General features: G+C 36.8%; 1 protein-coding gene across 3 annotated transcripts in view; it reads left to right on the top strand.

Moving 5' to 3' along the window:
- Positions 1-13,720, top strand: part of LOC150088787 (uncharacterized) — a 127,115-nt gene that overhangs the window by 27,421 nt on the left and 85,974 nt on the right. Inside the window, exon 2 of one of the 3 annotated variants that reach the window (XM_090369655.1) lies at positions 5,273-5,396. The exons of the other annotated variants lie outside the window; for them this stretch is intronic. Within the exon in view, the coding sequence (XP_090225781.1) occupies positions 5,382-5,396 (15 nt within the window). The 5' untranslated portion in view covers positions 5,273-5,381. The remainder of the gene's footprint in view (positions 1-5,272; positions 5,397-13,720) is intronic. 3 annotated transcript variants of the gene reach the window in all.

The following is a 13,720-nucleotide window of genomic DNA, read 5'->3' as shown; positions in this document are numbered from 1 at the left end:
ACGTGGCTACGGAGGCGCCGTATCACAGTTTGCACAATCACAATCAAAAGGAAAGACCACGCACAGTAAGAAATTATAATACACATCACAACAATAAATAATATAGCGTACTTTGGAAGTTTCTTATACAAATTCATCTACCGTGGATTATTTATACTAAAGCATAGAACAGTGTGAAAATAGGAACAGTTTGTGATAGTTAGTTGGCTTGGTTGTAGTGTTTTAGGCGCATAGCAACTTAGACCATATTGCACCGTATATAATGTCCCTAATTTTCGCGTGTCCTGTGTCGATTTTCTGGAATTTTTTCTCCGAAAAACTCGAGTTTTCGGGAGATAAAACTATGCTACCCTACAGGGGTGGATCCAGGCACGGCTAATAGGGCTTGAGCCCTTGGCTCCCTCGAGTCCAGGGACCTCAATTACCTAACTTGTATTTTTTGTGTTAGGGTATTATTATTAATTTGTAAGCCTTTTTTTATTTATTATTTAGAGTACATACAGACACTACTCACAATTGACATTTGAATTTTTAAATTATTAACGGTTATTACGACCTTGAAGCAACTTTTCAACCAAAATCCTCTACAAATAGAGTGGTTTTCACGATTAGAATGTCAGTGGTAGTGGATACTGCACTTGCTCCGACACGACCCTGGTAGAACCAAGCTCCCACTTTTCATAGTCTAACAACGTTCTAAAATATGGTCCTAAAATATTATGTATCGACCCTGTGATTGTGTCAAGTTGATATCTGGGCTGGTAGGGCCAATGAATTTGGACTGGTTTTCAATCAGGAGAAGAGTCAAGTAATGCTTCTAAAGAGGAGTGGCAAGCTTGACAGATACATTACAGTGGTACGGAAAGAGCTAAAATGGTTAACAACTTCAAGTATCTAAAAAGCACTATTACAAAGACTGGAGTGATAGATGAAGAAATAAGTAGAAAGGTACAAGCAGGCGGGAATTTCTATAGGCAGACAAGAGATCTGATCTGGAACAAGAATATACCATTGAAGTGTAAGAATGCTATATATCAGCCCTATTACGTACCAGTTGTGGCGTATGCATCTGAAACTTGGACCATGAGACAAAAGGATGAAAGCAGAATGCAGGGGACAGAAATGAGATTTGTGAAGAGCATAGCTAGAAGGACAAGACGCGACAAAATCAGGAATGATGTGATTAGGGAGAGAATTCAGATTGAAAAACTCCGGAATAGGATTGAAAGGTCCCATTTGAAATGGTTTGGACATGTCGAGAGGATGAACGAGAGGCGTTTTCCAAGAAGAACGTTTGATTTACAATTAGACAAAAGACCAAGGGGGAGACCAAGAATAAACTGGTAGGACATGATAAAGACCGATGTCATTAAGAGAGGAGGAAACTGGAGTGAAATCAACGACGGAGAGAAGTACACGGACAGGGCATGGTGGCGAGGCTTCATACGCTAATAGTTACTCTTAATTGGCCGATTATATTATTCAGGAAGTGACCACATTGATTTAACTGATGGTGCCATGAACAATATACTAATACCTAAAAGTGGGCCCACTAAGAACGCCATCCCTGGGTCACCAAATACTTATAACCGCCCCTGCTACTCTCGCTTGAGACCAACTAACTCAGCTACGTTGTGAAAAGACCCAGGAGAATTCCTCGCATCATTGACGGATTCGAACTCAGGTCCATTCCGTCCGGGGTGGGGAGGACGGTGAGGACGGTAAGATGAGCACAAATTCTCTTTATAACAAAGAAATAAACCTTCCTGTATAACTTATTTACTTTCTTTAAATTTAGCAAAATGAACTTTTGTACAGATTGTTCACCCAGCCCCCCAGTTCCTGTAGTAGATGAACATCTATTCCTTATCATCCGTATGAAAATAAAACAGTTTAAGAGTATTGATTGGTGGAGAATGTTGCGATTTCGAACTTAAATTGTTTGATAAGGCTAATGCTTATATCCTGTAATGCTTTCCTTAATTAGCAGGAGCCTTTTTTCTAACACTGGAATGACGGATAGAATGGCGCAGTAGAATTCGTCAAACAATCTAAAAAAAGTAACGTTTTTTTGAAGTTCCATAAAAACTTTGTAATTAAAACAAAAAAAAGCCACTTCAGAGAACTGAAGCCGACATTTTCCTAGGACTTAAAATATAGTTCTGCTTACTCATGAAAGGGGCCCAAATGTTAAATGACCTCTTTTGAAATATTTATACTACACTTGTTAAAGCTTTGCAACTAAAAAAAGAGACTCAGTTTCCGCAAATAATTCTGTAAACAAACAAAAATAAGAAACAAGAAGTCTACTATTTTGTACTGCAACCCTCTTAGATGAAGAAATGCTGTGTACTCAAATCATACTGTGTACTCAAATCGTACGTACTTGTACAGTACAAACGACTTACGACCCAGTTGTATACTGGCCTGAAGACACACATTTTTTTGGATATACGATTTCAATTAAAGAAAGAAAACGAATCCGAATTTATTTAAAAAACTAATGACTGATGCCAGGATATGTGACCTATTTGTAGCCCTACGGTAAAGACATCAATTGTTTTCCAGAGGCCGGCAAATGCTTTACGCTCAAGGATATACACAAGGCATCTTTTATTTAAAAAAATACTTCATTCTACTTTCTTGAATATATGTTTTCTTTCTTAAATTCCTGTTGATAAAAGAAATAGCCCGTATCATTTTGGGAAACAAAGTTGCAAGTACCAGACAAAGTTCCATATGAGAAAAAATAAATGTCCTTGTAATTCGTAATGAGCAAAGGCAGACCGTAGAAAAGGTAGGTAATCTTAGGTAACGTTAGATGAACCTTTTGAAACTAAAGGAAAATTACTTCTAACGCTTCTCGTTAATACAGATGAAATTCTTTACTGAAATATTTTTAATAAAAAAATCTCATCATTTATTTTTATTTTTTTATTAGTTAACACATTATAAAGGCTTTTCCAACAAAATGCCTGATGAAAAAACACAAACAAGCCGATAGTGATCGGGGTGAACGCAGAGGAACCAACAAAAAGTACAATTTGGATAGCGATCATATAATCATAATTTATTTTCTCGACCTTCAATGTAGTATGATGTTCACACTAATGAAAAAAGTGAAAATATAAAATGTCATAATATAAGATAAAACAATCCGAGAAAGGTATAAATGCCAATTAACGATATTTATGATATATGAAAACATTTCTGTGGCTTGATTCTTAAAGGGAAATGACAGTTTTTATGCATAGTGTTTAAAGTATGATTGAGCAATTCTTTTGTTATACCTTCCTTATGCCAAAATTCCCAATGCCTAGTTCTCTTCCGTTACTAAAAAAACTAAACACTGGCAATTTTAGCATAAGAAAATTCAAGAAAAATAATAGTTCAAGTCATATTATAAACACGGTATGTATACATAAAAACTGATATTGGCCATTTTAGAACCAGGTTACAGATTTACAGTGCCCGGTCAGAATAAAATGAACACACAATCAGGTAAACGATCGACACGTGATTTGTATGGTTATATGAGAAGGGTAAGTACTTGATACGAAGTCCAGCTTCGAATCCTGTAGGAGATTGGAAGAATTGTTAAAGGCGTTTTCAGTCTCGGGCGGAGGGAGTATTTTTCCAAAGATTTTCCGCGTGAATAATCCCGGGTTTTTCAGCCGGTACGACATGAAAATCTGTAAATATGGTCTTAGATGCTGACGCACCATAAAACAACCAACAACAATAACTTGACAAGAAGGATATTAAAATACCACGTTATAAGCTACGGAAACATAATAATTTGTTGCGGTTGTAAAGCAGTTGTAACGTAAAATATACTACGAACAGATAGAGTTCGAGATATCTTTCCATTTATTCTTGATCGAGTATTTGGCCAATCTGGGTGCGATCAGAATAGACGGTAAACGTCTAAGCTTGGTTCAGTTGCCATTCTTAAAAGCCTTGAAAAAAAATAAGAGTCGTTTAGGGACATTTCGACAAGCTAAGAAAAACAATTTTATTACAAGCGCATTATTCACAGTTGCGAAACACATATTATCTAATAATTTATATGCAGATGTGTTTAATTGATATTAAAATAACAAACGCATGTATTCATCTAGTAAAACTGATTTATTAAGAGAAAACAAAATGAAGGCAAAATGTCTACTTCTCGCTAACTTCATGGAGATCATGTATTTAAATAGACTGAAATCTCCTATAAAAATACATTAACTGTACAAAATATTATTAATAAAGTTGCGGAATATGCAGTGTTCATAAGAATGCACAGGTAAAATGATAATGATAAAATGCCATTTTCCTTTGTTGTTCTTTCATTATAACAAATGGTAGTATAGCATGTCGTGTTGCGCTTGAGCAGTGAGAAAAATAACTTGCCTAGTTTGAAAATTAGTTGCAGCCTTATTTATTTAATAAACACTGAACATTTTAAGGCTCGTTCCACAGCTGTAAGTCTTCATACACCGAAATGAGGTTATTGAAGAATTTGATAACTGCTTCTTTATTTAGTCTTTTTTTTTTTTTTTTTTTTGAGAGAGAGAGTATAGTGTTTTTGAGAGAGAGAGAGAGAGAGAGAGAGAGAGAGAGAGAGAGAGAGTAAAATAGACCTTGTGCCTTCAGTACGCTTAAATTTTGAAGATTTTTTTTTATCTAAAAACGAATAAACTAGTCATATCCTACGATTGTAGATTTTAAATTTAAATTTATGATTAACTTCGTTCTTAACTGAAAATTTGAAAGCCGCTTCTCTAACTTCGGCACCAGTTAATCCAAATCCATATGAGTCCAAATGAGTAGATGGTGGACTAATTAAAAATAATAAAAATAAATGCCATATAATTACGATAAAAGTGGATTACTTCAGAGAGAGACAGACGGAAAAAGAATTGGACAAGTCGAAACCTCCCAGTTAGAGAATGGCTAAATCGCCCAGAATTTCCTTAGTAAATAACAAAGGTAAGCCAGTAAGCCACTTAGTAAATAATTGTTACATCAACAATTTACAATTTAAATTTGGTTTTGTGGTTCTAATCGTAAAAGCATGGATTTTCACCACAATAAGTATAAATCCACGAACATCGCATGAGGTCAACGAAACTAGTCTCATCTAGAAGAAAATTATTATAGCATCTGTTATTTGATGCATGTTAACCATATCTAGTTCTGTAAGAAAGTTCTATTTTCGATTCCAAATGCAGAAACTCATTCTCTTGTGACACGCGATTAAAATATATGAATATTTTCTATACAGTTGAAGCCACTAGGATGAACTTGTTGCTAGAGCGCAATATCTCAAAAGTTTGAGATCTCCCAGATGTCAAAATCTCCATAAATGACCCAACTCGAAAAGAATCGGAAAAATGCGCTTAGGAAAAGTAAGATAAAATGTATCCTTTATTTAATCCTAAAGGTGAACTCAGTAATTTTTTAATAAACTGATTGTTATCAAAAATGTGAATAATAATCACGTTTTTTCACTGTAAGTATTATATGACACCAGAGTTACACATGTGCCATGCTGACATCTAAAGACAGAAATTATATTAAAAATAAGCTCTAAAATGTTAATAATATTATCGAATGAGCACAATCAAAATTTCGTTTTTCGGAATGTTGACTAACTTTGCACAACTCTCTTTTACAGTATTTACGCTGAATCTTTACTATGCGTTCGAAGCGCATTTTAACAAAGATGCCTAACGCCACCTTCAGAAATCAATGAGAACTATTCCCAACTGCGCATTCAGCAGAGTCCATTCATTTAATTGCAGCATTCAGCAGAATGATTGCAACGAGGCGACAGTTGCCTGTCGCGTCTAACACTTAGCTTGCAGAAATTTAAAAGCAAAAAAAAAGAAAAAAAAAAGTTGTTAACCAGATGCCTGTAGTCGTTTAAATTTTCGTATTTAGTGCTGGCTGATGCTGCCGATACCTAAAGTTCACTGGGATGCAAGGAGTGAAAACTCTTAATAGAGGCATTCAAACATAAATACTAGTGACTCTGTCATCTAATTATAGGAAGAGACACTGAAAGACTCTTCTGTGCTCGGCATTTATTTGTGACATAGTTACTGTCATTTAGCAGATGGTTAAGGGTGCACTGTGTCCGCGAGCAGTTCTCGGCTGCATCGTCATTGTTCATGACCTTGACGTATTACGGACAACTATATGCTTTAGTATATAATGAGAAATTTACGTTTTAATTACAACTGCTGCCTTTCTCCCCTTTCTTCCATCCCACAGACAGATTTAACAAATTGACCAATTGCATATAAACTGTCATGACGTACGTTAACTCACATAAAATCAAAATTCTTAACCTTGACAACACTATGATTCTTCAACAGACGGCGTACCTAGGAATGCATCTTAAAAGTGACACAGGAATGCGTTCGACCTAGGAATGATCCTTCAAATTACGCTTTCAAGGTATTACCTACTACAAAAAGCTTCAATTCCTCAAAACAATACCCAGAGACTTCACCAGTTCTCAATTTAAATAAATTCTTGTTTATACTCCGAAGAGTCCAGAAGAGTGTACAAGAAAGAGAGACAGAATACAAGACCTTTATAGCGTATATAGTAGTGATATAGGCTTGAACCACGGTCGCTCTCAGTGCATGCATTTTTGTACCCTTTCCTTTGACCACTCGGTTACAGAGGCGATCCTATTTACAAACCATATGTTGTTTACATTCTCAACTACCTTACCGCTGTCTGAATCGTTATTTCTACATAATCAAAACATTTTTTAAAAAAATCGTAAAATTCCTCTTCTGCAAACAGAACATCACCGCAATCCATTTTATCTGAATTCACGGAAACTGACACAAACAGACCTTCGAAATAAAATTATAAATATTATGCAATATTATGTATTCAAAATATATTCATAAACAATAATATTCAAAAACATTGTAATGCATCTATCAACATCAACATATCCGTCCATCCACATTAAACTCGACCCCCCAATGAATGGATTTTCATGACATTTTATTATTTGGCTGTTTTTGAAGCATTTGTCGAGCTATTCAAAAGAAGTGCATCCAGTTGTTTTTCTGCAGCAGCATGTCCGAGAGGCAACCAGAGAGGGTAATACTCTTGATCTGGTTATCAGCAGTGATCATTCGTGTATTAAGAATTTGCAGATAAAGGAACCACTAGGTGGCAGTGATCACAGTGTACTGATGTGGGATTTACTTAAAGATATAATTACCATCAAGGGTAAAGGAAAGGGTTTTTGCTTCCGTAAAGGTGAGTACAGTGGTCTCAGAGAGTTTTTAAATTCTGTACAGTGGGACCAACCGATGATGTTACCAACAGCAAATTATAAGTGGGAAGAATTCAAGGAATTAATCGTGGAAGCTACTAAAACTTTCATACTTATTAAGAAATACTGTTCAAGGTTTAGGCCTAAATAGTTATTAAATGAACTAATGAGAATCGTGCCAGAGAAGAAAAATGCATGGGATGCATATAAATTATCAAGCGACTCAGAAGCCTATGGCAGATATAAGCTAGTCTGTAATCAGGTAACAAAGGAGATTAGGCAGGCGAAGGCAGATTACGAGAAATATTTGGCAAAAGATGCTAAGAAAAATAGCAAGGATTTCTTTACTTATATAAACTCTAAAAGGAAGGGGATGAATCTGATTGGTCCACTTGACATCGATGGTTCGACTGTTGATGATCCTGCTCAGATAGCAAACAAACTGAATAAGTATTTGGCATCTACATTCACACACACACATGAGGAATTATTAAGGTTTCAAAATGGCAGAAGGTTATCAAATTGTAGCAGGGTGCTTAATGATCTTGTAATAACTGAGAGCAAAGTGGAGGAGAAATTGTTGAAGTTAAACATAAGAAAGGCACATGGGGTGGATGGGATCTATCCAGTTATATTAAAGGAGGCGGCAAAGCAACTAAGCAAACCCTCTGCCATAATTATGAGAGCATCCTTGGACTCAGGGGAGGTCCCCACGGACTGGAGATGTGCAAATGTATCCCCAATTCACAAAGGGGGATCAAAAGGTGACACGAGTAATTACAGACCAGTTAGTTTAACTTCTGTTCCGGGTAAAATAATGGAGTCACTGGTTAAAGATGCATTGCAGGATCGTCTAGACAAGACTGCAGAAATAATTCAGACATAGCATGGGTTTGTTAAGGGAAAGTCTTGCCTGACAAATTTTATAGGGTATTATGATGTGGTTACAAAGGAACTGGATGCAAAAAATAATTTTGATATCATATATTTGGATTTCAGGAAAGCTTTTGATACTGTTGCGCATGGAAAACTATTGTACAAATTGGAGCAGAATGGTATTAAGGGTAAGTTGCTACAATGGATAAAAGGATAGTAATCAAATATATGATATCAAAATTATTTTTTGATATCATATATTTGATATGATATCAAATATATAGGGTGCTGCTCTTCGTGGACTAATGTTATTAGTATATCCCACAGGGTTCGGTGTTGGGTCCACTGTTGTTTTGTATGTTTATCAATAATACTGATGAAGGTATATCAGGCTTAGTGTCGAAGTTTGCAGATGACACAAAGGCTGGCAGGGTTGTTGGTGACAGTAATGGTAGTGTGGTACTGCAACAGGATCTAGAAAATTTTGGCAGATGGGCTAAGAAGTGGCAACAGAAGTTTAACCTTGAGAAATGCAAAGTACTGCATATGGGTAGAAGTAACCCTAGAGAAACGTACCAACTGTGTGGCACTACACTTAAGGTGGTAGAAAATGAAAAAGACCTGAGAGTAATTGTGCAGTCAGATATGAAGTTTTCTGAGCAACGCAGACATGCTGACAGGGTAGGTCATAGAGTTTTGTCAATGATATATAGGAATTTTGCTAGCAGGCAAAATTCCTATTTGTATAAGGTAATAATATAAGGCCTGACCATTGCCTTATATTTGTATAACGCAATGGTCAGACCACGCTTTGAGTACTGCGTACAGGTCTGGAGGCCTCATTTTAGGAAGGATGTAGATTTGCTTGAGCGTGTACAGAGAAAGGGCAACAAGATTGGTGAGGGGAATGAAGGGATTCTCTTACCAAGAGAGGCTTAAGTTCTGCAAATTGCAGTGGCTGGAGACTAGGCACCTGCGCGGTGATCTGATTGAGGTGTATAAGGCCTTGAATGGGTTGAGCACGCTGAATTCTGATGGGATCCTTTCACTTGTTCAGATTACGAACCTAATGGGGCATAAATTCAAATTAAGAAAAGACAGATGTAGAATAGATGTGCGGAAATTTGCCTTTAGCCAGCGGGTGGTTAATTGCTGGAACAAACTTCCATGTGGCGTTGTGGAAGTTGCTAGGTTAAATAAATATAAGGAGGAACTGGACAGGCATTTGGAGGGAATGGTGTGATTTTTTTTTTTTTGGCTGATGCTGCATAAGCTCGTACACTTGCTTTCTTGCAGCACATGCCACTACTATTACTACTACTACTACTGCTACTACTACTATTCTAAATTTAAATGAAATCGAACAAAGAGAAATTCGATAATTCTGAAAATACATATCTCCGGATATATTCAATGGATTTTAATTAAATTTCACAGCACATCTATTTGTAATGTTACATAAAATGATTAAATTAAAGTAATTTATAATTACTGTATATTACATTTTTTAATTAAGTATATTACCTCACTTTTGATCTCATCTGATGAGATTTCTTAGGCGCCTCCGTAGCCAGGTGGGCAGGAGCAGCAGTGCTTGTTGTTGTTGTTTATTCGGTTTTTAGGAGCATTAGCAACTAAGGCCATATTGCTCCGGGATATGCGGTGGTCATTCCCTGACCTTTCCGCATCCTCCATATTTGGTGTCTCACGGGCTCGAACCTCGGTCTAATCAAGAAGCGTGTGCTACCACTGCTGCTCGGCGCCTCCGTAGCCAGGTGGGAAGGAGCAGCAGTGCGTAGCACACGCTTCTTGATTAGACCGAGGTTCGAGCCCGTGAGACACCAAATATGGAGGATGCGGAAAGGTCAGGAAATAACCACCGCATATCCCCGGAGTTGTTATTTGGTTTTTAGGAGCAGTAGCAACTAAGGCCATATTGCTAATGCTCCTAAAATCCAAATAACAACAAGACGATATTCTTATTTAGTTTGGTTTATAAATACTCAAGGCGCATAACTTCCAATTTTCTTTGACATAACTGCGTCTAAATAAAAAATGCCTGTTTTCCATTCTTTAATCCCCGGATGCCATAACTATGTACCTAGTTTAAAATTAGCATCCTTGTCAAATACTACCCAAGAAGCATAATAGAAAGAACACCACTGCAATACCTCTTCCGTTTAAGTTTATGTTTGTGACTTGCGAAGGTCGATGTGCTTCGTTGATTCTTGCCAAAGAGTTCAAGATTCTCTGGCTGAAACTCATACTATTTCCGTTTTTGGTTGGGGGGGGGGGGGGCGCAGAAAGTTTTCAGAAACTTTTGAAGCGACTGAACCCTTTGCCTGAACCAGCCTGCAAAGTTGGGTGTGAATACCTTCCGACTGTAAACAATAAGGAGCTTTGGAAAAAGAGAAAGACAGAGAAAGAAAGAAACTTATGTCGCCAACAGGTAAACAGTCGCCACTGTAGATTTTTTTAAAAATTTATTTTTTCTTTAGAGTAAATTTCATTTACTTCTAAGTATATTACAATTTGATATTAGGAAAATGTTTACAAAGTTGAATTCAAATTTTTATTTTATTTAATTAATTAATTTTTGGAATTTTTTCATTTTTACAAGTCCTACCACTTTCATTTCATCTTTTTCTATTATTAAAACTGATTTACTAGCACCATGCGTTTCTGAAAATAAATTCACAAATCCGACGCGATTTTTTCAAATATACAATGACATAACGAGAGGATAGGTGCCTAAAACAAATTTCTTGTCTATTTTACAGTATTGCTATTGCATTTGATGCGCATTCTTTATTGATTGAATACCTTGCGCTTTACTTTATACACTATCCTACCAAACGTTATAAGTTGTTACTGTGGTTGTAGGGTTTCACAATATTGCACCGTATACATTACATCTATAAAGTTAGTATGTTCTGTGGTCGAATTGTCTGTTTGCTGTACAAAAAACTCAAGGTTCCAGGAGGGAAAAACCATTCAACGCTAGCCTGAAAGCAAGTAACTCAAGCACACTGAAAAAGGCCTATAAAACTTTCTTATCATTACATAGTATTCGAACTCAGGTACTTTCCACCCGGTGTGGGGAGGGCGGAGATTATATTAACTATGCTGCCATGAGGACGAACGTCATAAGACACTTGTAGTTTTGGTCAAATCATAATACTTATTCAAAGAAATTGAATAAGTACGTGAACCTGGAAATTTAATTTCAACTACCAGTGTGTATTGTGTCTGTAAATTGAGTGTGTTCTCTAGTCGATTTGTCAGTTTTGCTGGACCAAAACCCCAGTATTTCCGGGGTAGCTACCCTGCTATCTACGTGGAGGCAGGGGCGGTCATAATGTTTTGACTTACGAGTGTATTTTCACGTCAACTTCTCATGAAAATAATAAATGAGGTCCTACATTATTAATCTATTCAGAACAGAATAACTGAAAATGGTAGCCTAAATGTACAGGGTTGTTAAAATTAAAGTATCCCTATGTAGAGGGTTCTGGAGTGAGTTCTAAGGCTCATACTGAAGAGAAATTTGGCGCTTTGGTGACGCTGCGGCAATAACTTACGTTATTTACACAATCGTAACTAAGATAGTTATGCGCCATACAGTGACACAACGCCATACAGTGACAGATTTTGTAACTAATTTTTTTTTTCTCCAATAAATGGCGAGCGCATTCTTTATTGTACCTGTTGTCCAAATTTCTCTTCAGTACGACCCTTAGAACTCGCTTCAGAGCCCTCTACATAGGGATACTTTAATTTTAACAACCCTGATGTTCTATAAATTTTACTCCGTTTTAGATAGTCATCTCACCAAGGTACTAGAAGGGGTATGAAGATATTAACTTAACCATAAATACTGAACATGATTTACACTTCTGAAAATTACTGTTTTCTTCAACAGGTGATATACAACTGACATCTGTGAACTTCTCCAAGTCATGAGCACAGTTTTATGTTCGTTCACATGGTGTCCACATACAGATCACCTTCACAATCACTCAAGAAGTTGAAATGTGTTCTCGAGGACCAGTGAGCACCACTGCCACCTGAATTTCTTGTAGCTTTGTTAATAGCATGGAACATCTCTGTGTGTTCTGTGTTGCAGTCAGAGGGAACCATACTCTCTTCTTTTAACTAGCAAATGACATTCCAACCAGACGGAATTCTTCACCCGTATATTGTCTCCCATGATTTGTACATGTCTTTTCATTGCCATTTTACGTAACTAATTGTCATTAATGAAATGGATTGTCATATTTTGTCTTTCAAACTATAGTACCCAATAAAGATCACCCACTCGTGAAGTTAAATTCGTATATTTCTATTCAGGATTCTTACTCTATACTCCACTTTGGTATCGCTGTTTATGTTTTGGAATCCGATGTAGTTATAAGTTAGGAGACATGCTGATCTGCGTTTTTGATTAATGGGAATCTTAATGGCTGCTATCGTCTTGTTGAAAGGTAGATACTTTAAAAAAATGAAAATGAAACAATTATCCACTGGAAGATAACAATAACCGTACTTACTTATAAAAACAGCAGATATGGTCTTGCAGGTCAGAAACGAATGCAAGTGTATTGTGCTTCTTTTTGGAACTAAGAATATTTGTAAATGCAGTGTTATTCAGTACCGTGGCACCAATCATTATTCCATTCATCACAGACATGCCCAACAACTGTCTCAACTGTCAAGGCAATTGACAAATGGCTTTTGACGCTATGTTTACTGCTTTGGGGTAGGATGAAACATGACTGCCAACATTGCTATTCTGATATCCTCTTTCTCTTCTCGTCCCCGAATTTGATGACTTCGTATAAATGGACATGTTCAATTAGAAGCCTAAATCGTTCCTTTCCAAATTTAGGTTCTATAACCTTGAAGTTCATTCGTTCAACGAAATTCTCAAATTTCAAGAAAGCAGTTGTTGTAGTAGGGTTTTTAGGAGCATCAGCGACTAAGGCCTTATTGCTCCGTATATAATGCCTGTAAGCTGCGTGTGTTCTGCGGTCGATTTTCTGTTTGCTGGACAAAAAGCCAGAGTTTCCGGAAGAAAAGCACATGCTGCCCTCGCCTGAGACCAACTAACTCAGCCACGTATATCTGTTTGAAATGCCTGCAACCAGAGTATAAATCAATTCAATATGAAAACAAAACAGGATATGGGCTGTTTAGTACGGTGGTACCAATCATTATTCCTAATTCACTACAGGCATGTCCAACAAGTGCAAAAGGAGGGTGCATTTTACTTGCGTTTCTAATGATTTGTTTAAATGGTAATTAGGTCTTGGAACTATTGTCCCAAGATCTAACAAAGAATGAAGGAACACCCAAAATCAACTGTTGAAAGGTTCGTACCCCGGAAAGCAGAAGATAACGCGACTATTCCTTCCAAGTCAGATAGATCACCGTTCAAAACTCTCAGAGCGTGTCGATAGTTGCAATGGTTAGTGAGAGGAAGTGGCAGTTGCCCTTAATGAGCTTACTCGAGAGACAGTTGGCAGAACTGGAATGTGTAGAACCAACAAC

The sequence above is a fragment of the Mastigoproctus giganteus genome, chromosome 3 (genome assembly GCF_048544385.1).
Source record: "Mastigoproctus giganteus isolate SK-2022 chromosome 3, ASM4854438v1, whole genome shotgun sequence".
Classification (NCBI taxonomy): domain Eukaryota; kingdom Metazoa; phylum Arthropoda; class Arachnida; order Uropygi; family Thelyphonidae; genus Mastigoproctus; species Mastigoproctus giganteus.
The sequence above is the reverse complement of the archived record's forward strand: the minus strand, read 5'-3'. Positions and strand labels throughout refer to the sequence as shown.